Source organism: Enhydra lutris, unplaced genomic scaffold (genome assembly GCF_002288905.1).
Source record: "Enhydra lutris kenyoni isolate GAN:26980312 unplaced genomic scaffold, ASM228890v2 scaffoldscaffold17, whole genome shotgun sequence".
Classification (NCBI taxonomy): Eukaryota; Metazoa; Chordata; class Mammalia; order Carnivora; family Mustelidae; genus Enhydra; species Enhydra lutris.
Window position 1 is genome coordinate 6,718,812 of NW_019154101.1, and position 22,919 is coordinate 6,741,730.

Consider the following 22,919-nt stretch of genomic DNA (forward strand, 5'->3'; position numbering starts at 1 on the left):
GCAAGTTCTGAAATTTTACTGTAATGTCCAAAATCTTTGGATTTGTGACTATTCATCAAATGGCTGCTTTTCAAGGCAGACTATGTACCCCGTTCTTTCTCACCACCCCTTTTATGTTCCAAACATTAACTCGGTCCTCTTCGGGTAGGCTGGGAGTGCTAACTCTTCTCAAACATATACTATACCCCTATCGGGTTATATCTTATGAGTGGAAGGGTTGCTTTTCCAGCTGGTTGGGAGAGCACAAAATGTTTAGAAAGGGCCTTTTTTTCCTAATGCTGGCCACCTTATAGTAGAAGTTGAACAAAAATGGTTCCTCCTGAAGTATTGCCTTCATTAATTAGTTCTGAGGTTCTTTTGCACAAAATTTCAGGAAGCAGTGTAGGACACAATCCCCTATATGTGAACCTTTAGATTGTATAGCAAGCCAGTGCACTGTGTAATATGCAAAAGAGAAGGCTCAAAGAACCTGTCCTGGCCCCCCAGCCCTTTTCCCTGGCAGGCGCAACTGGGATGGTGCTGAGTGGCTGTGGAAGGGGAGAAGACCCAGTCCACTCACCTGTAGGGCTGTTTACAGCCTATTCTTTCACTCTGACCTTAAGGTTTCCACTGAGCTCACGAGACTTCACCAAAGGGTGTTTAAAAAGCTCACTGCTCGAAGCACATTTGATAATTGGTTCCTTCAGCCTAATTACTGGCCTAATTAGGTGAGGAGGTTGTACTTTGGAGTAGAATCTCCCATGGCAACTTAGTTTTTTTACTGGGTAAGTATACATCTCCCTGGTAGTTCAGATTCTTTTTGAAATCAGCACTAAAGCTGAAAGTGTCTTCTAAATACGACTGTGAGTTTAGTTTAGATCTTTCACGTTTAACCATTCTCTTGGTCTAGGGCTCTGACTTTAACCAGTGTTTAATCTTCAACCCACATATTGTTCTAAATACACCATAGCTATTCTAGCACTGGGGCAAATGGTCATTTTTGTGGACTCTTTCCATTCTTCTACTGGCATGTTTCCACTTAAAATCTAACCAGGTAGTGTAAGAGATTTCTGTAGTACTGTGTTAACCAGCCAGGGCTGAAAACCATGTTGACAGATGTGAAATTGACTTCGCTTGGGGAGGATGTTGTGTTGGAATGGTGAAAGCCAGCATTTTAATCTACAGAATTAATGGCTATTCATTGAAATTTGGGGAGATTGTAGATTTGATAGCTTTACTTGCTAAATTCTTAACACTTTGAGGAATTAAGCCAGTTTAAATGAAACTTTACCTTGCCAGTATTATGGCTTTATAAACCAACTAACAGTAAACACTATTACTTGAAGTTAAAACAAAATTTTGGGTGAAATATGACTTGTGCTTTGGAAGCTGCCATGTCTTAATTTTTGCTGCATTTTATTTTCAACTTTTAAAAAACTTTATAAAGTAGAACTGCTGACAGTTATGAGTAGATCAGGTTGCAGACTTTAAGGATCTGTTTTATACCTACGAAGAACAGGAGGTGCTGGTATTTCTTGTTTTAGCAGTGGTCTGATGCAGATCTGAAGGGGCTTAGAATCTATGCTATGGCTTAAAAGTTTCCTTCCTGGTCACCATTTGGGAGGTGATGGCTTCAATCTAAGCCTTGATCTCATGTATGTGACCCTCATCTTAACACCTAATAGGATGGCTATTACACCTGTCAAACTATCTATGGTCCCGGTGTAGATAGATTCTTAGAGGGTCTTGGCTTTATGGTAAGCCATCTGCAGGCCTGAATTCACACACACACATACTCCTCCCTAACAGATGGGACCTACCTGATACTGCAAGGGAATGGTGCTTTGTAAAATACACATACACAATCTTATTCTCAAACAGATTTCTTAACGAGATTTACGCAGGTAGGGTCAAAAAGGACTGTTTTGTCCTATTTACCTTTTGTGAACAGATCGGTAAGACATCTGTCAGTTCTAACAATTAGGTCACTGTGGTGTATTCATACTGATCCCCCTCTTTTCCAATTCATGTCCTTTAATCCATACCAGTTCCATAGGAGACCTGGCATGGAAAAGCAGGATTTTAAGAAATGACTGGTAGATGGGGTGCCTGGCTGACTCAGTCAGAAGAGCATGCGACTCTTGATCCCCAGGTCATGAGTTTGAGCCCCATGTTGGGTGCAGAGAGATTAAATAAACTTTAAAACAAAAATTTAAAAATGCCTAGAATAAATTAACTGGGAATAAATTTGCCTACCATCTCCACATCTACCTGAGCCTACATGAGTCTTTTCCATATGTTCCATTTCCAAAGAACTCCCAACTCTTGGACAGTGACACTATCGTGAATTTAGGGTAAGAAAACCTCTATTTCCTTGTGAAGAAAGCAGCTTCCTCAGGCAGTGACACTTCAGTGCCCACTGCCCAGGCTTGCTTACACTTTGCCTCCATTGCACATCACTGCCCTCTTTCCATCAACAAATCCCACTTGATGGCAGCAACAATGCCCCCTGGTGCCTGGAAAACCCACCTGGTGCACTAAAATGCTATGCAACACCAAATGGCTTCTTCCCCTAGTTCTGCTCAAAAAAGTGGAAATTCCTCCAAAATAAGTTTCACCTTATGTTGACATCAATGTACAGTGGCTACAGTTTCCTTTTTTTTTTTTTTTTTTTTTTAAAGCAAACCACCTCTGTTACAATCTGTGTTTGGGGCTTGTTCCTGTCTCTTGAGTGTGAACTATAAATCATGTTTTTATGATTTTTGTAAATCTTGACTTTTTACACCTTGTTTTTGTAAGCTGAAGTTTCTTATTAAAAGAATAAAATGATTCTTTGTGTGCAGTCTTTATTCCAAATATTTGTTAAAATACCATTAGGTTATTCTTCAGGACAAGCACAAAGATCACCCCCTGCAGAAACTTAGGAACTATGTACAGAACTTTACAGAACAGAGGACAACACTTTGGCTGAAACCTGACTGCTGACCAGAGAACGGAGTTCTGAGCGGGCTCAACGGAGAAAAGGAAATCAGTCGGGCAGGAAAGGTGCCCCTCTGTATGAAACTTCAACTTCCATCAGGGCAAGTCTTGTGACAGTCACAGATTGGAGGCTCTGTTTTTGGAAGGTTCAATACAGCACGGGGGGTTCCATGTGTCTGCAATCAGACCACAGGACAACACGTGGCATTAGAAATATAAAAAAGAACTGGAAGAAAATTAGTACCAGACTCAAAATTTCTTGCAACATCTGTAACACATTTAACTAGGGCTAGTCCAGGGACTTCTGTCGAGTCTCTTTTGTGTATTTTGTGCATAGATGGTATAAATTATTGGTTCTGTCAGCCTCTAAAGCTCCGAGACACGCAGAGCAGTAGTTAAGTGCTTACCTATTTGGCTACACCCCAGGCTGAGGTGCCATTAGGTCAATGTCACTCAAATTCCTGGCCAGCCAAACGCCCGCAGCAAAAAGTCCCAAATTGAGGATCAAGTTCCTGGAAAAAGGACACTTCATTAACCCTGTGGTCACTGAACCACTTGTCTTTAATTAACGAAAGATACTGGGGGAAAAGACTTACCATCATCACCTGGAAAAAACTTCCGAGGCAAAAACACTATTCTAGAATCGCAAGACCGCAGGGTTTTCCAACAGTAAGGTTGCCCAAGACCTACACGGTTACTTAAGAGTTACTTTCTGTCTCTAATAAGAGCAGAATCAAATGCAAAGGCCAATTAAGCACTCGCCCAGGGATTTAAAGTCTGTTTGTGTTGGCGCCTCTTTTTCCCCGAGTCCCCCAGAACAGGGTGAGATTCTCCAGACATAGCCCAGAAACTCAAAAGATCGGTTCTGCTGCATAGGAACTCTACCAGTCAAGGGCCTCTCCAAAGCGCAGCCAGAGCCACTAAGAGGCCAAGACGCTAGCAACGTAGAGGGGCCAGCCTGGGCGAAGACAGCAAGTAGAGGAGGTAAGCAGGGGGCTCGGAGGACCAGAAAGGGACAAGTTCCCGGGGTCTCGGTTACCTCCGGAAATCGTTCCTGTCGGTGGCGAAGCGGTAGACGCCCCGGAGCCAATCTCCCACGTTGTCCGGAATCTCGGGTGCTTCATTTGTCGCGCCAGCAGCGCTCACGCCGACTCCACTGGAAGCCATAGCGGCACGCTAGAGCTCCGCAAGGACTCTCCCGACGAACCGTGAGGGCGCCGGGGGCGCACGCAACTTCCGGCCTTGCACTTCCGCCGGCGACTGGCGGCAGGGGGCGCCGCTGCTCCTGCTGGGTTTGGCTCCTGGGGGAGAGGGACAACTCCCGGGCTCCGCCTCCACGACCGCCGCGAGAGGGGAAGCGCGGCCCCGCACTACTGTCGCCGGATGGCGTCCCACCTCCGGCTCCCTCTAGGCCTTGGGCTGGCCAACCTGGGCATCGCCACACGTGGTCTCTGAGTGATCACTTCATTGGCTCAGAAAGATGCTGAGGATGGGACTGTCCCGGGGGGGTGGGTGGAGGGGTGGGCATAGGGGTTAGTTCCGCAGGAGATGTGAAGCTTTGGGAGGTGGGATTCCCCAAGAACGTCTCCATCAGAAGTCATAGATTGCGCAGGCTTAAGAGCGAGCACTCCAAGTTTGTGATCTGGCCGCCTCTCCCAGGCGTGCCCCAGACTGCGTTCAGTCTAGGATTTTTATAGGAGGAGGAAAACCTCGCTCTCCCACCTAACATCATATCCCCTCCCCCTTCTCCAGGCTGCGCCACTAGCAGATGGTGCAGTGCTTCCTGGAGTTGTCGCCGTCCCCAGCCTGGAGGCTTCCGGGGGTCTTCCAGGGACCGGGAAGGCGCTGGCCTAAGAAAAAGCCTTCGGGTTCCGAGTCAGAAGAAGAGGAGCAGGTGGGGCAGGGGGCATCCTGCTTGGCATCGAGGGGCGTCTCCAGGCGGCCCCGCTCCCGCCCTTTGGGTGCCTCCGCCTCGTCCCCAGCTCGACCCTCCTGTTCCGGACTGGATCTAAGCAGTCCCCTCTGGGTTCCCGGACTGGAGCGGGAGGCAGCGGCGGGAAGGGCTGCCCGGGAGATGGTAGCGGCGTCCAGCGGGGCGCAGTCTCCCTCTTCAACTCTACCGAGTCTCGCCTCCCCTGTTCCGGGCCGGGTCAGTAATGACTATCTCAGAGCCGGGAGTCTCCCTATCCCGGATATGAGCGGGGCGGGCCCCAGAAGCCCATTCCAGCTGGAGTCCGGCCTCCCGCCCCGCCCCCGAGCCGTGCGCGCCGCAGCCGCGGCTGCGACACCTCTCCCGGGCTCCCCCGCCCCTCCCCGCCGCCGCCCACCAGAGGGCGGCCGCGTCCCCAGTCCGGGAGCTAGTCCCGCGCCGCATCCCCAACGGTGGCGAGGGATGGGTTCGGGAGGCCCTTGGAGCGCTCCGGCCAGGGACGCGCGGTGAGAGCTGCGGGCCCCAAGGCTCGGGTCTGGGGGGTGCGGTGGGGGGACGGGACGGCGTGGGACCGGGGCGAGGTCCCAGCCCGGGAGAATCCCCTCCTCAGCCCAGCCCAAGCCGCTGCCCCATTCCCCTTTGATCTGCACCTTCTCCCTTACCTAGCAAGGCCCTCCCTTCCAGTGCAAGGGCCTGGCTCCAGCCGGCATCCGAATAGCGACTCTCAAAGCAGCTGGGGCAGCAAGGGCCGCCCCCCGGCAAAGCATAACGTCCCCCGCCCAAGGGCCCAGCGCAGTCCTGGCAGCAGAAGTGGTTTTCGTGCCAGCGCCGTCCCTCCGCCTCAGTGCAGCGCCGGGAGAAGATCAGCTGGGAGAGGCAGGGAGAACAGCTCATTCATTCATTCATTCACTCATTCATTCACCCAATAACCACGCCTTACACCCAGTTAACGCTAAAGCACGTCTACAGACATCCCATTTGATCTACTCAACCACTCTCGGTTGCAGGGAGGGCTGATTGGCCTAGCTAGGATCCCGCTAGCAGGTGGCACAGCCTGAAAAAGTGCGACCCCAGTTGCCTGGACTCCCAACCCAGGGTTCCGCCGGCTTCTTATGCTGACATTATGGCAGGTCCTCTCCTGATAGGGCACAGCACTGGGGACCCGGCAAACTGAGACCAACCAATGTCTGTCCAACAGTCCCTGCTCCGGAGAAATTCTCTCAGTCCAAGAAAAGCTGGGGGACTCTGCTTGCAGTGGGGGAGGGCACAAGGCAACAGGTCCCCATCCCCAGAGCAACAGGGAACAAAAGGTCCCAGGCTGGTTATGAGTTCTTCACTCCACGGTACTGGCAGAGTTGTCCCCTTATATCCTGCCACTTTGGACCCTGGGCAGTCCCCTCCAAGCAACCCTCTTCCAGCCGTACCTGGTCACAAGCCGGGCAGCGCGGTCGCAGCAGCTCTGCATGATGACGGCCACAGTAGAGATGCCCGTCGTGGTAGAAGTAGATGAGGTTTATCAGGGCCTGGCCGCAGGCCTGGCAGGCAAAGCAAGCCGGGTGCCAGCCGCGCCGCTCTCCTGCCGGAGCTGCGAACACTCCGTACTCCCCGGGCCTCAGCCGCTCCCTGCACTGCTGGTCGGGGTGTGCTGGGCTGGGCAGAGGCCCCAGCACGCTCCTGGCTTCCCTCCTGGCTCTTCCATCTCAACCCCAACCCAACTGTTCTCCCTAGACCCCTGGCAAGCCCACCTCCACTGCCGGCCCCACCAAGAACCCCTAAACTTGGCTTCTCTTCTTCAAGTGTGCCAAACTGTCCATCCCCAACCCCCTTTACCCCACCTGAGTCCCTGGAGCTCGCCCCTTCTGCTGAAGTGTGAAGGCAAAGGGGAATGGGGCAGGGGGAACACCACATACCTTCTCACAGGTGTGTTCTGCCAGCTTGGGAGATACCCTGCAGGCCACCCCCTGTCCCAGGGCCTCCCGCCTCCGCTGGGCACAGAAGAGCCGCAGCTCGGCCAGCTCATCCTCCCCGAGGGCCAGGCAGTAGCGCTCCTACAGAAACAGGCCCCCACTGAGACTGGGAGAGCCCCAGCAGGCAAGACTGGAGTTTGACTGGGGAGAGGAGGCTTAGCTGCTAGGTCAAAGGAAGGTTGTAGAAGCTCCAGGGGATAACACAGAAGGGCACTGAGAAGGAGAGGGAGAGAGGGAAGAAATATGGAGGAAGTCTACCCCAGTCTCCCCTCCCCCAAGGAATGGCCACCACTCGGGTCCTGACAGCCCACAGCACTGAGCCCTGTCACCACAAATTTAGAGCCTTACCTGCCATGAGCTGGCACTATCACTTTCCAGTGTTTTTCCAATTTATTCCATGTTCTCCTGTCTTGCCCCCTGCCCCCCAGCTCCCCAAACTGAAGTGTAAGACTTTAGTCTGGGCACACGTAGGGTCTCAGTAAATACTTAACCATACTCTCTACATTTGTACATTCCATTATCGGTTTCAAAAGTGGTTCATGTCCATTTTCTCATTCGCTCTTCAGCTAAGCATTGTGGGCAGAGCAGATGCTATTGCCCCCATTGTGTAGACTTGAAAACTCAGGCTGGGGACGGGGGATGACTTCCCCAATTAGTGGCATAGCCAGCCCAGGCCCTAGATCCATGTCCTCTGGCTTCTGGACCCACAGTAAATAGAGAGAGGGAGGCGACAGATCAGAACGCTGGAGAGAGGGGGACCCACATCACTGTCCTGTGGAGGCAGCTGCTGTAGGAGGATCCGAAGCTCAGGCCAGTTGGGGGCCCCGTGGGTGTCCAGGCCAGGGAGCCCCAAGCTCAGAACTTCAGGACCCTGAGGAGATGCAGGAGAGGGGTGGTTAGGTTTGCCTTGCTCTTCTTTCCTCCCACCTCACTGTCACCTCTTCTCCAGTCTGGAATGACTTCCAAGCACCCCCTCTTTCCAGATCGAGACAAGGACGGCTGACCCACGCCTGCATCTGTGGTCTGATTGAGGCAGGTTGGGGAGGTCCCATTCCCCAAAACGGTATCTTTTGTTATGCTTTAAATGAGCTCCCTTTACTCCACTGGGGCCAAAGCCTAGAGTGTGCTTTGACAACACAGACGCCCCCCCTTGCCCCACGTCAGGAGAGGTAATGTGTCTTCATGTGATTAAGTTTAAAGTCAAACCCCCACATCCCATCCGGAGGGGGCTGTAGAGACAGGGATTCCTGCAAAGAGAAAAGAGACATGGGAGGCTGGGCACAAAAGCTACCTACTTTCCAGATGGTGGAAGTGGGAGGAGGGCTGTAGGATAGAGGGCGTGTTGGTCTCAGAGGGAAGGAAAGGGCTCCCAGTACCTGAGCAGAAGTCTCCTCAGGGTACTTCTCTGGCAAGTGGCTTGGGTCACTGTCTGAGTTGGCCGGTGGACCTGGCTCCTGAGGGCTGAGGCTCTCTCCTTGGTGGGGCCAGTCAGAGTTCAGAACTGACATCAGTGACAAAGTCTGCCCAGAAGACAAGAACATCTTCCATTTATTGGCCCCTTACAATGTACCAGGCAGTGCCAAGTGCTGTGCAGGAATTATCTCCTCCCATCCTCCCAGTAACCAGATGACGTGGGTGGTATTCTGTCCCCATTTTACAGATGGCTACACTGAGGCTCAGGGAGCATAAACGCCTGAGGTCACACAGGTACCAAGTGACTGAGCCAGGTCTTGAGGCCAGGCCTTTCAGCTCTAGAGTTTCTGAAGCTCAAATTCTGGGGTTTCCCAAGATCGGGAAGGAGGAAAGAGGCGGCCCACAATGGAAAGAGAGGGCATTCCACTTTTCTAGTGAGTCTCTGGGCAGACTGGACCCTTCCCCGTGTCCCCAGCCTTAACTCCACCTTTCCTCACTGTGCGCTGAACACCCCAGTGAGCCTGTGTCCTCCACACTCCCAACACAGACCCCACTTTTCCAGCTGTAGACTCAGGCCAGGTAAAAGGACCACGTCACCAGGAAGCCCTTTTCAGCCCCTCCAGCCATACCAGCTCTCCCTTTTCTGAGCTCCAGAAGGAAATACAGTCTGCACCCTGAGATTTAGTACTAATGTTTCTCTTTGTGCCCTGTGCCTGTCTCAGTTCCTCATCTAGTCTCTAAGCTTGAGGACAGAGGAAACTCTTGTGCTTCTGGCTTCTACCTATAGCAGCAATTTCCAATTCCACTGGATAATTCCAAATACCTCTTTTCAGCCCTCCTTGGGGCCGGCCCTAGCAAGAACACAGTATCTTGGGGGTGAGGGGGACTACTGAAGTACAAAAGGGATGGGCCCTGTCCTCAAGGAGTCCAGTGGGTAAGACAGAGATGACACCCGGCAGAATGAGGCTGGGGCTCAGGACAGGTGTATACAGCACCTCAGGAAGAAAAAGAACCAGAGCAAACTTTTCTATAAAGTTTTATTCTGTGCAAGGGACTATACTAACATTTTACACAATATAATGCATCCTCAAAATAATCCTATCAGATAGTTTCTGTTATCCCATTTGAAACAAATGGTTGAAACAAAGAGAGGTTAACTTGCCTAAGGTCACACTAGGAAGCTGAGGGATGTCCTAGGGAGAGGTTGTCTTTGAGATCCCGGATGGATTCTGACAGCAGCTGGGCACAGGAGAGCCTGACCAAATCCCAGGCCTCTAGAAGATGGAGCTGTGGAGTTGGGAAAAAGGTTTGGACTATAACAGTTACATTGCTTCCCAGCCCTAAGCACCACCCCCCCACCTTCAGACATTCTGTGCCACCCATCCCTGCTTCCACACCCATTTGCTTCCTTCCTGGTCTGTCCCTCTGGTCAGTTTCCTGTGCAGAGCAGCCAGGATGAGCTGTTCACATTCAGGGCCAAGAGTAGCCACTTCCCCTAACAGCACTGCCTCTGCTCCAGGCAGCAAGAGGTACTTGGGAGAGTGTCGGGCACACGACAGGGGCCATCTGGGACCTCAGAGTGGATTTGCGCCCTCTCTTCCAGGTTATAGTTTGTATGAAACTGCCCCCCACAGAAACAACGTTCAGAAATTAGCTCTCATCCTTCACCCTTCCATCCCCCCACCTCCACCCAGCACTGGACCGGCCTGACTTACTTCCATTACTAACATACTGGATTCCTTCAAGAATTCCTCTCCCCTCAGGGTTGAACCCCTTCTTTATGCCCCCCCACCCCCACCCCGCGCAGGTGCAACAGGGCTCAAGGGCTCTACCTTCCCAATCCACCCCCGCTCTCGAGGGCAGAGCCTGCACGGCCCTAGGGACTAGGGAGGCAAAAGGATGGGAAGGTTTTCCGCGGACAGTGAGACGGAGAAGATGTGTCCGGTCCCGCGGACTGCATTCTCGACAGATCCCCAAAGTTTTTTCTTGGACTTCCCCGGGGGGCAGTTGAGGTTCCCAGTCTGGCTGCTAGCAGTTTACGGGAGGAAATGGGATTTTGCTGGGGTCTCACCCTTGCTGCTCGCCCGCGTCCGGACCGTTCTGTACAGACCCAGCCGTCGGGCCCCCCACCCAGTCCCCACCCCGAGGCCTCAGCGCCCGCCTCTGCCCGCCCCGGGAGCGCTGCCCTTCCTCTCCCACGCCCCCCAACCCGCGGCCCCTGCCCGCCCCTCCCGGACTGGTAGAACGGGCGGCTCGGGCGGGGCCTGGAGTTGCAGGATGAAGGAAAGAATTTGGGGGATCCTAGGGTGGAAAATGTACAGACTCCACTGCCCTCCTCCCCACTCCCAAGTTTGTAGCGCCGGCACCGCGCCCCAGCGGGCACAGGGCAGACACCAGGGAGCCACGGTGGTGCGGTCTTCCACCGCTCACGGAACAGAACGCCTTTCCCAGCCAGCAGGTACCCGCCCCCCCCAACCCTCCCTCAGGTCTCCTAGCCCCGCCCCTCTCTGGGTGTCCTCACCCACGCCCAGCCGGTCCCCAGCCCTTCTTAGGGATCCGTCGTCTTGCCCTTCTTCCTTCTGTCTCTTCAGGCCCTTCCCCCACCTTTTTCGTTTCTCCCCGACCCGAGTCCCTTTTCTGATCTCGGGAGTGGAAACCACTGGTCCCATCTCTGGTTCCCTCCTCAGCCCCGCCCCGCGCCCCGCGCCCCGCGCCCCGCGCCCCGCCCCGCGCCTCGCGCCCCGCCCCGCGCCTCGCGCCCCGCCCCGCGCCTCGCCTCGCGCCCCGCCCCGCGCCTCGCCTCGCGCCCCGCCCCGCGCCTCGCCTCGCGCCCCGCCCCGCGCCTCGCGCCCCGCCCCCTCGGGGGCTAGCTCCTCGGCTGGCCCGGAGCGCCCTCTGGCGTCTGCGCATGCTCCCTGCTCCCGACTGCAAAGTCCTCCAAAGGGACCTTCTAGGCTGAGCGCCGGTCGCCCCCGATCAGGTCCGCCCGCCCGCAGCGTCTCGTTGGTGCTGCCGGTGACCTCCGACCCCGCGGCTGCGGGGCGGGGCGGGGAGGCCTTGGCTCCGGGCGGGCGGCGGCTGCTGCAGCGGGACCCGGGAGCGGGGCCCGGCGCCGCCCGGGCCGCGGGGCGATGTGAGTCGGGGCGCGGCGGGGCGGGGACGAGGCGGTTCCACCGAGGCCGCACCGCGCCGCGCCACAGTCTCCGCTCCCTCCCGAGGAAGCCCTGGGCGAGCGGGCGGTGGAGTCCCGGGACTGGGGGCGGGGATCTTGGGACGGCGCGCGGCCCCGACCTCCCCCCATTGCTTCCCGGTGTCTATAGAAATTCCCCTGACAACCCCGCAACCTGAATCTGTTGCTCCTCCCCAGAACCACCCCACCCCCACCCCCGGACACACCTTCGCTTGTCCTGGAGCCCTTGGAACCCCCTTACTCCTGCGAATTCTGGTAACGCCCGCAGAGCCACCATTCTCCGGGATGCCCCCAGATGCTTACAGAGCTCTGCGATTCCTCTGATCCTGCATACGCCCCATTCTCCCTGCACCATACTCAAATGCAAAAAACTTGCCCACGTTTTCCCGAGCCCTCATATATTTGGGGTCCCTATAACCTACCCTGACATCTAATCTCCAATCCACACCTATCCCAGACAAGAGCCCCTTCCTGTCCCAGCCAGTGTACCCCCCGCGAAGTGTCATGATATGTTCTGATATCTTAAAGACAAATGAAGGGGACAGAAGAAGGTGCAACACCCTCCCCCATCTTGCACCCTATAATTCTTGTTTTCACCCTGACTCCCTGTTGGTGACTCGAGCCTCAGTATTTTCCTAACTGCCTTCCTTTAGGCTGTGCACACCTCCCTCAGCCTGCTTCCTTCTAGAGAATAAGCCAGGCCAGGAGGGTGGGGGTCCTTTTACCTGGGAAGTTGTATGCGGAAGTAGAGCACAAGGGGCCCTGGGAAAGGATATTTGCTTTCGAAAAGCAGGAGGGTGGGATTTCAAGGATCTTGGAGGTCCTTGGTCGTCAACTTGTCCACCTCAGATCTCTGAAATTTTGATTATTATTAGCATATATGTTAAAATTGTAAGCCTTTCAGCGCTTGGGGGACAGAAAATCTGTCAAGCTTCCAAATGTGAGATTGAGGGAGCTTATTAGCTTGTCCTGAAAGAGGCAAATGTCCATTTTCGTGACCTTTTCCCTATGTACTTACTTCTAGAGGTTATTTAAGCAAGAAGCCTTGCTGTTTACAGATGTTTCCCTTGAAAACTAAGGCCTTGAGGTGGGAGGTGGGTTTGCCTTGCCAGAGTTTCCCAGATACTTCGTGGCCACAAAACAGACTAGAACATTGGTTTCCTGAATCTTAAGCCAGTGTTCTTTCCCATACATCACAGGGTCCTTTTGAGAAAGCTCTCTGTAGACTTAAAGTTCTCTGCAAAGGTAAGGTTGTGGCTTTGGTGTTGGTTATAATGGGATTCAGATGGGTTCTAGAGGCAAGTAAAAGGCTGCCTCAGATTTGAAACTCATTGCTACTAGGGGAGTTGCTCCCTCTCAGGGCCTGTGGGGCTTGGAATCTGTGGCCCCTTTGCCCTTGATCTCACTTTCTTTGTAGTGTTTCTGTCCCAGTAGGACCTGGGACAAATATCCAGGTGGGCTGGACTGACAGCAAGTGAGTTTCATTAACAACTGGGGTGAGGATGGAAAGTTTCCATTAACCTGTGGTCTCTGTCTCCTGTGCTAGGTGAGCCCCAGGTGTGTCCCAGAGGGATCCAGGTGACTTCTCTGCAGACTACTTGCCATGATGCCCCACCAAGAACAGGGGGAATAAAGTGGGGGTCCTTCCCCATGCCCCTCCCATGGTCAGCTCCCCAATGGCCTGGGTGAGGTGAGAGCTGTGATGGGAGGCACTTTTCTGGAGTTTTCCAGGTTGGGTGGAATGGGAGATACAAGTCAGGATTGTTCAAGGCTTTACACATACAGTGGGAGTTTTGGAAGGATATCTGATCTTACAGATTTATATTTTTAAAAGATGTATTTATTTTAGGGAGAGAGAGGGAGCACAAGCAGGAGGGGCAGAGGGAGAGGGAGAAAGAGAATCTTAAGCAGGTTCCATGCCCAGCGAGGATCCTGATGCAGGGCTCGATCTCATACCCTGGGATCACATCCTGAACTGGAATCAAGAGTCAGAGGCTTGGGGCACCTGGGTGACTCAGTGGGTTAAGCCTCTGCCTTTGGCTCAGGTCATGATCTCAGGGTCCTGGGATCGAGCCCCACATAGGGTTCTCTGCTCAGCGGGGAGCCTGCTTCCCCCTGTCTCTTTGCCTGACTCTCTGCCTGCTTATGATCTCTCTCTCTGTGTCAAATAAATAAATAAAATCTTAAAAAAAAAAAAAAGAGTCAGAGGCTTAACCCACTGAGCCACCCATCATGCCCCATATAGATTCATTTCTCGCTTCAAGTTGCAGCCCCTTCTGGTTGGGATTGTTCTGTGTGTTTGTTTGCTCCCTTGGGTCACTCCACCTTGGTGGTCTCCTCTCCATTCTAGACAGGGGCCCAACTGTTGCGACATATAATCCAAGTGCGGTAATCCTGGAGGGAAAAGCCAGACAGTAGGGCCTCTGATCTCCCCTTTAGACAAAGAGAAGCAACCTGAGCATTTGTTTTTTTAAGGAAGAAAGACTTAATCAAATCACAAAAAAATGTGCTCTGTTACAAGTTCTGTCTTCTTACTGTATCTTTTGAGCATGATGTGATGCCTCATGGAAGAGAACATCAAAAAGACAAATTTGAAGTAGATGTTGGGATGGTAGTGAGGTAAGAAAGAATTTGGGTGACGTGGGTAGGGTTAGGTGGAAAAGATGGAAAAAAAAAAAGAGGAAGGTCCAGGCCAAAGTGTAGGGGACTCCCAAGTTACTACCAGTTTCTGTGCTGAATCTGGATGAAGGCTCTGGACCCAGCTCCATCTGAAGCAAATCACTTCTTCTGGTCCCCTGCCCCCCCCTTTTTAAAAAATTTTACTTATTTATTTATTTGAGGGAGAGGGAGAGATAGCATGAGTTGGGGGAGGAGCAGAGGGAGAGGGAGAAGCAGACTCACGCTGAGCATGGAGCCATATGCAGGGCTCAATCCCACAACCCCGAGATCATGACCTGAGCTGAAATCAAGAGTCGGATGCCTAACCAACTGAACCACCCAGGCACCCCTCCCTGCTTTATCTGGGCTTTTCCTGCTGCCCAGGCTTCCCTTCCTTTTCAGTACATTAGTCAAAATTGTCCTCACTTCTCCAGGTCCAGATCAGATGTTACCTCTGAGAAGTCTCTTCCATCCCTCTGTTAGCATTAATCTTTAACACATCCTAACTTGCTTTAATGTTTATCCAACGCATGTCTGGCCCTGGATTGAGAGAGTGAATTTCTTAGAGGAGGGATAGGGTCCTACTGTGTCCAAGAGTGGGTGATCACAATTATGTGGTTCTGCCAGAGTCCCCAAAGCAGGGCTTTTCGGAGCTGACCTTGATGACCTTCTCCCTTATGTTTTCCCCTAGGGTGGACTGGCTGCTCTGACACCATGGGGAGCTGCTGCAGCTGCCTGAACAGAGACAGCGTCCCAGACAACCACCCCACCAAGTTCAAGGTACCCACAGCTCCCTCCTCTCCCGAGCTCCCAGCATGGCTTCCTGGCCTTGGGCCAACCTGTCCAGCTGCCTTTCCCTCTCTAGAGAAGGTGAAGTCAAAGGCTGAGGTGGTGGCTTGTTAAGATTCCTCAGGGGCCTAGGCCACTGCCCATTGTGTGGCTCTCCTACAGTGAATGGCCTCTAAAGAATGAAGAGATACTGGGGGAATGCAAAAATCGTGCTTTTGGAACATTCACTCCTGCCAGTATCCCTTTGTCGCTTTACACATAATATTTTTTGGAGAAAACAACAAAAGTCTATGTTTCTAAGTTAATATACATAAAGCATGTGTAACACACAGTAAGCCCTATTATTAGCGTTGGCTGTTGGCTTTGGGAAGCTAAGGCCAGACCCAGTGGACCTGGGCAACCCCCCCCCCCCCCCCCCCCCGCCAACCTCCACCACCTCTCACTTCTCCCAGGGGAGTCCCCTCCTCACACCCAACTTGTTGAGGCCCAGCTTCTCCTGCTAACCAGAAGAGGGAGCCCTCGGCAAGGTCCTAGAGCTGGGGAGGTGGTGGAAGAGGTCTGATCTGAGTTCTGTCCCCCCTGGGGCCTTCAGATTTTGAGCTTGTAACTGAACCCCATCCTCAGTCAGCGTCCAGTTCTTGGGCACAAGGCATGGACCATTGAGGTCCTCTAACCTTGGTCGTCAAACCATCTGACCTAGGAGGTCAGCTGGCCACCCCTCCCTCACTGCCTAAGGGCCAAAGCTGAGACCTTGGGAAGGGCACTTCTTCATCCGCTGGGTCTCCTGGTGGTCATGTGGCTTTCCCAAGACTCTGGTGGGGGCGGGGGAGCCCCGCAGCCGCCCAGCCCCCACCCCACATTGGCCTGCCTCCCAGTGGCTCAGGGACCCCTGCCCGTACTTGTGGACGCACCCACTGACCCTTCAGTTCCCTGCCCACCAGGTGACAAATGTGGATGACGAGGGGGTGGAACTGGGCTCCGGGGTCATGGAGCTGACGCAGAGCGAGCTGGTGCTGCATCTGCAGCGGCGCGAGGCTGTCCACTGGCCCTACCTCTGCCTGCGGCGCTACGGCTACGACTCCAACCTCTTCTCCTTCGAGAGTGGCCGCCGCTGTCAGACAGGCCAGGGTGAGTACTTTTCCTGCTGTGCGCTGGCATGGCAGCGGGAGGTCAGAGCCCTGGGGACCGTGGGGACGCCTTTTGGCGGGGCAGGTGTTACAGGGGTGGTGACCAGGAGTGCAGAGCATGGCAGTATGGAACTAAGCGGACTCCGAGGTCAGTGCTCTCTGTCCTCGGGCACGGTGGCTCCGGCCTGGGTCCTTTCATGGGGGCGTTTGTTGCAAGGCTCACGGAAAAGAGCCAGTGCTCTCAGGCCAGAGCCCTCCTGGGAAGGCAAGTGGTTCCTCCATCCTCTGTTACTCCAGTTTCGAGGGGACCTCTTGTCTCCTCTGTAGGAACAAACTTTCTGCTGAGTCCCTAGGTCAGGTACTCTGGAGCCCATGAATAGTGAAGGGTTAAGCTGGGAGCTCTGGTCACCTTGGGGCCGCGTGGCTTGGGAACGATAGGCTTGGGAGGCTGGGCTCTTGGATCTCCGACGTACAGAGGAGGCCCCAAGAGGTTCATCTTTGTCTCCTGTCACCTAGAGTGTGATGTATTCTCCCTTCCTCCCCTTCCTCCCGAGAGCCGGGGGTCAGAGAGTAGTGATCATTCCAGGAAGTCAAGGCCAGGGCCCGCCACGGCTTCTTGAAGGAAGAGCATGGTCTGGGCTTCTCTCTTAGGACCCAAACACGAGTTCTGCGGAAGGAGCCCGGCCCGGGCTTGCGTGAGGTGCTGCCAGGGCTGCGCCTGCTGGCGTGGCGCAAACAGGCTTCTCTGACGAGGCCGCCATTCCAGCAGTGAGTCTCTGACGCTCTTGGCTGGGAGCCTTCCCCTCACACACATCGTCCCCTTTGGCTTCTGTGGCAGAGGTGCTTACACTGGCTGAGCAGAAGGAGGACAGGAAGGGGCTTCTCGTCGTGGTGTTTCGTCCACACCTGAGATTCCAGAGGGGCAGCCCTGGGCCCCCACACTGGCTTCTCCTGAAACTCCAGGCTTATCCTCTCCTCGCCCTTAACATCCCTTGCCAGAAGAGTCCTCTTCCTTCCCCTCCCCTCTGTCCTTGCTGTCTCATTCCTGCGAACGTCAGCTGTCCTGTAGCCCAGGCTGCTTTTGTTGATGTTTGTTGTGGGTCTGTGCATGTACACGCCCCCCGTAGCCTCGCCAGAGCTCTGGGCCCTGCTGTCACCGGCATGGGGTATGCAGAATCCCAGGCTGGCCCAACACCCCGGGGGCACATTCGGACCCCTGAATTGCAGATACTCAGCCCAGGCCCGCTGCGCCTGGGACCGTGAGCTGCCGCCTCAAAGCTGGAGGGGCTGTCAGAGCAGCCACACTGGAGAGCTGCATGAGGGCCTGGCCGTGGAGGTCCCAGGCGAGCCTGCCCATCCTTCTTCCTTTCTGCACCAGAGTTTAAGTGCCGGGAGGTCACTGTCCTCTCCAGGGTAGATGTTCTCTCTCCGGTCGGGCCCTGGACTAAGTGCGCAGTGAGCAAGCAATGAACAGGACAGACTCTCTGGCCTTCAAAGAGCTTGGACGTGGTTGGGTGTTGAGCCGAGGGTGGGGCTCAAATTTCTCCAGGGAGCAAAGGGTGGTGGGCAGAGGGAGATGGAGCCAGCGTGGGGAGAGGAATGGTCACTCATCCGACCCAGGAGTGCCCCCACCGTATCTGCAGGGAAGACCCCCAGTGGGTGCCTGAAACCACATATGGCACCAAGCCTGTATATTCTGCATGTATTTCTATACACAGTGAGATGGTCAGCGATAGCAACAAGGCTGGACAGTCACAGCAGTGGCCTGTGATGAAAGTGACGTGAATGTGGTCTGTCTCTCAAAATACAGTACTCTGTTCCCTCTTCTTGTGATGGTGTGGGAATGTGACAAGCCCACGTGACGAGGGAAGTGAGGGGAAAGACGCGGGCAGCGCGAGCTCGCGGGCTGCTCCTGCTGACATTCAGATGGTGCATCAGAAGGAGGCTTGTCTGCCTCCGGACCCCAGTTGACTGGTGGTCATTAAACCTTCGAAGCAAAACTGTGGCTAAGGGGCCCCTACTGTCCTTTTCTGCTTTGCTGGTGACTTCTCCCCTCACCTGTGTACCCCTCACCTGCGAACATGGTCAGGCCGTGGAGGAGTTCAGGTGAGGTAGAGATCTCTAGCCTACGGTCATGTTAATGGGGAAAGCAGGGGGCCTTGGGCCCAGCTTCTCCTGGAGCCCTTGGGCCTTAGGGGGGTGCTGGGGATGAGGAGAGGCCCTCCTGCCCCCTGCAGGCCTGGTTCTTGAGATCAGGGACAGTCCCTGAGTGTCGTTCCTCTGCTCAGCCTCTCTGGGGAGAGGAGCCTCATTTCTCCCTCTCCTCCTTCAGGGATATTTGCCTTCAAGTGCTCCCGGGCTGAGGAGATCTTCAACTTGCTTCAGGATCTGATGCAGTGCAATAGCATCAACGTGATGGAGGAGCCGGTCATCGTCACCCGCAACAGCCACCCAGCTGAGCTCGGCCTCCCTCGGGCCCCCCAGCCTCCCAATGGTGAGGAGACCCCTTCTCGGCCTCCACGCTTGTACACACAGGCACAGGCCCAGGAAGTGCCAGGCAGGCAGGTGGGACGGCCAGGCCACCCAGCCCTCCAGGCCAGCCACCCACCATCTGATGACTCTTGGGGATGAATAAGGCCAGGTCTGGGACAGTCGGGTGACTCGGGCTGAGGCTGGGGAGTCCTGGGCCTTGTCGTGACTGATGGTCCAGGAGCAGACAGGAAGACATTGAGTTTCCATGGAAACAGCAGTCTGGAGCTATTTTGCTTCCTTCCTTCTGTCTACTGGGGTATACCCGTTCTGTCTTTCCTGACTCGGTGCAGGTATTTTGGCTCATAACTCTCCTGGGGAGGTTCCCATAGCCTCCGCTTGTTTATTCCCTGAGTCCCCCCTGAGCCCCTGCTCCATGTTCTCTTCGAGGGCTGGCCCATGGCGGGCAGAAGCTAGAGAAACACCATCCCTGATGTCTGGGCACTTCCCTGGCGCTCACTGGCAGAGCTATAATGAGGTGAAGGGACAGTTCAGGATGGCAAGGTGGCCTAAAGTGTTTCAGCTAAGGCTGAACTGGGGGAAGTGGGGCTCCTGCTGAGCTTTGAGGGAAGGGGCAGGGTTTGAGGAACAGAAAAGTGAAAGAGATTGGGGGCTGCTGGATTAGCTGGGCTAACCACCTGGGGGGCCCAGGGAGTGTCTTCCCTCCTCCGAGGACTCCCGTAGTGCCACATGTGCAGTCGCAGGTGGTTTAAGGACCCCCCTTCCCTGCCCCCATGTGGGCTTGTCTCCTGTGTGCCCAGCTCTAGGCTACACTGTCTCCAGCTTCTCCAATGGCTTCCTTGGCTGCCCGGGAGAGGGCCCGAGATTCTCAGCATCCCAGCGCCCCTCGACGAGCAGCCTGAGACACCCCTCGCTTGGGGAAGAGTCTACTCATGCCCTCATTGCCCCTGATGAGCAGGTGAGCAAGCTGCTCCTCCCCGCTGGTCTGGGTGGGGAGGAGGGGTCGGAAACACGGCCCCTCCTAAGGATCACGGGAAGGGAAGAGAATCCATAGGGCCCCTTACTGTCCAGACAAGGGATGCAGCTTCCCTGGGAAGTTTGGAGCACCAGGAAAGGGGGACCCTCCGCCTCTTCTCCCCTGTGCTGCTCTTATGCTGTGCCTTCTGCCCTCCCCTTGTTCCCTGCCCTTGCGCCCTCCTGCTTCACTTGGATTCCTTCCTCCAGTCCCACACCTACGTCAACACGCCAGCCAGTGAGGATGACCACCGCCGGAGCCGGCATTGCCTGCAGCCCCTGCCTGAGGGCCAGGCGCCCAGCCCCCCCCAGCCCGGGGGCCCTGACCCCCGGGACCCCCAGGTGTTCCTGCAGCCGGGCCAGGTGAAGTTCGTGCTGGGCCCCGCCCCCGCTCGGCGGCACATGATGAAGTGCCAGGGCCTCTGGCCCAGCCTGCATGACGCCCCCCCACACAACAACAACAACGAGGGCGCCTCTGAGTGCCCGGCTCAGCCCAAGTGCACCTATGAGAATGTCAGCGCAGGGCTGCGGCCGGGGGCCGGCTGGAGACTGAGCACGGAGGAGCCAGGCTGGAATGGCCTTGCCCACCGCCGGGCCGCCCTGCTGCACTATGAGAACCTTCCCTCCCTGCCCCCCGTGTGGGAGAGCCATGGCCAACAGCTGGGGGAGGAGGCTGGGGATGACGGAGACTCGAGGGATGGGCTCACTCCCTCCTCCAATGGCTTCCCTGATGGTGAGGAGGACGAGACCCCACTTCAGAAGCCCACCAGCACCCGGGCTGCCCTCCGTAGCCATGGCAGCTTTCCTGTGCCACTGACCTGCCGCCGAGGCTCCCCAAGGGTCTTCAACTTTGATTTCCGCCGGCCAGGCCCCGAGCCCCCCAGGCAGCTCAACTACATCCAGGTGGAGCTGAAGGGCTGGGGTGGAGACCGCCCCAAGGGGCCCCAGAACCCCTCGTTCCCCCGAGCTCCCGTGCCCACCACCCACCCTGCTCGCAGCTCAGACTCCTATGCCGTGATTGACCTCAAAAAGACCGTGGCCATGTCCAACCTGCAGAGGGCGCTGCCCCGAGACGATGGCACTGCCAGGAAAACCCGGCACAACAGCACCGACTTGCCTCTGTAGGGACTTCCTCACGCTCTGCCTCGCGCTCCTGTTCCCTGAACCCATACCCCGGGTTCAAGGTTGCTTTGCAGAAGGGCACCGAGGTGGAAACCCAGGCTTCCCTGCGCTGGCTGGCGTCCCCGAAGATAGCAGCCACTGAGTCTCCTGGTCTCCCAAGCTGGGCAGAAAAGAAGGGGGTGACCAGGCGAGGAGGGAGCCGGGACGTAAACTGTGAAGGGTTCCTCTGATGCATTTAAGCACCCTCCCGTTTATGTCCATTTGTCTTGTCTCTCGTATGTCTGTATGTTCTCTTTGGTTGAAATTTTGAAACATTTTGTACCTGTTGATTTTATTTATCAGTTTATTTTTCTATTTATTGTTTTAAATGTAATTTAACATATTTATTATTAATATAATTATTTTTAAATTCTGGCTTGGTGGATGATATCAAATTCTTAGGGAGTCTCTTCTGGCATGGTTCTGGGTGGGAGTGAGGGTGGGGTGCAACTAGAGGGAGGGGCTTCATTCCGGGAAATTTGGGGGTGGTTGTGGTTATTGTGACAAGTCTGTGACCATTTCTTTTTCTCTTCTGAGAAGGCCTGTCGTAGAACTTAAAGTTGCCAGGGATGGATGTGCTGTCAAAGAAAAGCAACAGGACAGCGACAGGAGTCCCGGATGCAGAAAGGGGATCTGGAAGGAAAACCACCCTACTGGGAACATCCTGATCCTCCTGAGTTGGGGGCAGGTGGGAGGAGGTCAGGGTTGGGGGAGGGGAGCTGTACCAGATTTATCTTCTCCAGGACCCCCTGCTAATTTACCTTCTGCCACCAGGCAGGTCCCTGGGGTTACTGATCTCCTATGACATCTTGGCCCAGAGGTGGGCCCTGGATCCTCCTTCGGCACCCCCAGCACAGCTGGATCAAGGCTAGAACCTTTACACAGGACTTTGCTAAAAGCCCAGGAACAGCAAAAGGAAAACACAAGAGTGTAACATATAACCAACTCCTCGGGCTTGCCTCATTGTTTTCCCAGAGAACTGCTCTCCAGGAACGGGCTCCTCGTGGCGCCTGTACCTACCATAGGGGTGGGCCCTAGCAGAGTCCCTACATCTGAATACCTGCCTGGAAGCCTGGAGCCTGCACAGGCCCCCACAAGCCCCCCGCCTGGTGCCCTACTGCAGGAGCTCCCTTTCCTTGTCTTGAAACCGCCTCTCCCTTCTCTCGCTGGCCTCCCTGCCTCTAAGACTCCATTTCTATCTCAGCCCCCTGAATAATTCATCTAAAGGAAATCCAACATCTGCGATCAGGACCCAGGGGAGCAGTGGGAGTAAGGTTTGCCCAAGACTTAGGGACAAACCTTGCCTTTGGTCCCTGTTTGTGCCCCAGCTCCCCGCCCCGCAGAGCAAGCCAACCCGTCCTCCTTCCTAAGGAAACCAGCCAGGGTGGGGCCTACCCAGTTCCCTCCCCACCTGCTGTCCAGGATGACACTGCCCGGGCTTCATTTCGGGACTGCCCTCTACTCTGGTGGGGACTGAACTGACCAGCTTCCAGACTTCCCCATGCTTGGCTGTTACTTTTGTCAGTGAAAGGGGTGAAGAGAGAAGTGGCCCCAGTGGGTTGTGGGAGAGACGCTTCCCCTGGGGCCTAGCAGGGTCTTAGGGTACAGTTGCCGTGACTCTCCCCTTCCCTCTACCTCCTCCTGATCTCTGGATGGGAGAGAGGACTACTCTGGGCTGGGTCCTTCACATGGTGTCCGCCCTGCACTAGGTAGCACTGTTCTGCTCTCTGTGTGTCCTCCCCACCCTAGTTCTGCTCCTCCTTTGGGGGTCCCTTGTCAGGAGTGCTGGTCTCTCCAAACAGGAGGGCCAAGATGGGGGGGAGGAATGACTGTACCAGTAACTTGTGGGTCTGCTCTGGCTCCTCGTGACGGACGCTGCTGTGTGGGGGCAGGGGGCATGCTTGTGGCACGAGGCCGGGCTGGGGTTCTGACTTGGCTATGTTCTCTGCTCTCTGGAGCAACTGGTCACCCCTAGTGGGCCTTGGCTTTGGCACCTAGAAAACATGGAGCTAGTTGTGAGAAGATGCCAGTGAGATGATGAACACGATACCATGCTGGGAAGGAGACAGCAGGCCAGCTGTGTGAAGCCAGCTGTTCCACAGGGGAAAACCATGGGAAGTCACCGCTCCTCAGTCCCTGAGTTCCCAGGCCTCCTGCCGCGCCCCTGCTGACCGGTGCCAGGGGCAGCTAGCCTCCTCCTCTGGGGTAGACCCAGACCAAGT

At 55.2% G+C, this 22,919-nt stretch overlaps 3 protein-coding genes across 4 annotated transcripts; 1 reads left to right on the forward strand and 2 right to left on the reverse strand.

The window, feature by feature from the left end:
- Positions 1-2,808: 2,808 nt before the first annotated feature.
- LOC111147831 (translocase of outer mitochondrial membrane 6) lies at positions 2,809-4,139 on the reverse strand. The gene is made up of 3 exons (XM_022504085.1): positions 3,998-4,139; positions 3,366-3,470; positions 2,809-3,134 (listed from the first exon to the last, which is right to left on the reverse strand). The coding sequence occupies exons 1-2, from the start codon at positions 4,123-4,125 to the stop codon at positions 3,374-3,376; spliced, it is 225 nt and encodes a 74-aa protein (XP_022359793.1). The 5' UTR covers positions 4,126-4,139; the 3' UTR covers positions 2,809-3,134; positions 3,366-3,373.
- LOC111147830 (prickle planar cell polarity protein 4) lies at positions 2,809-10,835 on the reverse strand. Of its 2 annotated transcripts, none has more exons than XM_022504083.1 (10): positions 10,790-10,835; positions 9,431-9,555; positions 8,232-8,375; positions 7,619-7,726; positions 6,799-6,936; positions 6,313-6,516; positions 5,551-5,755; positions 3,998-5,093; positions 3,366-3,470; positions 2,809-3,134 (listed from the first exon to the last, which is right to left on the reverse strand). In XM_022504083.1, the coding sequence occupies exons 3-8, from the start codon at positions 8,361-8,363 to the stop codon at positions 4,720-4,722; spliced, it is 1,161 nt and encodes a 386-aa protein (XP_022359791.1). In that variant the 5' UTR covers positions 8,364-8,375; positions 9,431-9,555; positions 10,790-10,835; the 3' UTR covers positions 2,809-3,134; positions 3,366-3,470; positions 3,998-4,719. The 2 variants fall into 2 exon arrangements, with proteins under 2 accessions (XP_022359791.1, XP_022359792.1); XM_022504084.1 differs by lacking the exon at positions 10,790-10,835 and adding an exon at positions 10,101-10,132.
- A 483-nt stretch (positions 10,836-11,318) lies between these two features.
- Positions 11,319-20,948, forward strand: LOC111147615 (fibroblast growth factor receptor substrate 3). The gene is made up of 7 exons (XM_022503776.1): positions 11,319-11,401; positions 13,005-13,148; positions 14,808-14,896; positions 15,847-16,033; positions 18,365-18,526; positions 19,323-19,480; positions 19,747-20,948. The coding sequence occupies exons 3-7, from the start codon at positions 14,831-14,833 to the stop codon at positions 20,659-20,661; spliced, it is 1,488 nt and encodes a 495-aa protein (XP_022359484.1). The 5' UTR covers positions 11,319-11,401; positions 13,005-13,148; positions 14,808-14,830; the 3' UTR covers positions 20,662-20,948.
- Positions 20,949-22,919: the final 1,971 nt, after the last annotated feature.

Excerpts from the sequence above, each read along its gene's own strand:
- LOC111147830 (XM_022504083.1), bottom strand. The coding sequence starts at position 8,363 with ATGTCAGTTCTGAACTCTGACTGGCCCCACCAAGGAGAGAGCCTCAGC. Across the intron at positions 5,756-6,312 it reads GCTGCCCGGCTTGTGACCAG|CTGATCTTCTCCCGGCGCTG; the intron begins GTACGGCTGGAA and ends TGCCTCTCCCAG. Across the intron at positions 5,094-5,550 it reads GGAAGGGAGGGCCTTGCTAG|GGGAGGCGAGACTCGGTAGA; the intron begins GTAAGGGAGAAG and ends GGCCCGGAACAG.
- LOC111147615 (XM_022503776.1), top strand. The coding sequence starts at position 14,831 with ATGGGGAGCTGCTGCAGCTGCCTGAACAGAGACAGCGTCCCAGACAAC. Across the intron at positions 14,897-15,846 it reads ACCACCCCACCAAGTTCAAG|GTGACAAATGTGGATGACGA; the intron begins GTACCCACAGCT and ends CCTGCCCACCAG. Across the intron at positions 16,034-18,364 it reads CCGCTGTCAGACAGGCCAGG|GGATATTTGCCTTCAAGTGC; the intron begins GTGAGTACTTTT and ends CTCCTCCTTCAG.
- LOC111147831 (XM_022504085.1), bottom strand. The coding sequence starts at position 4,125 with ATGGCTTCCAGTGGAGTCGGCGTGAGCGCTGCTGGCGCGACAAATGAA. Across the intron at positions 3,471-3,997 it reads GACAGGAACGATTTCCGGAG|GAACTTGATCCTCAATTTGG; the intron begins GTAACCGAGACC and ends TCCTTTTTCCAG.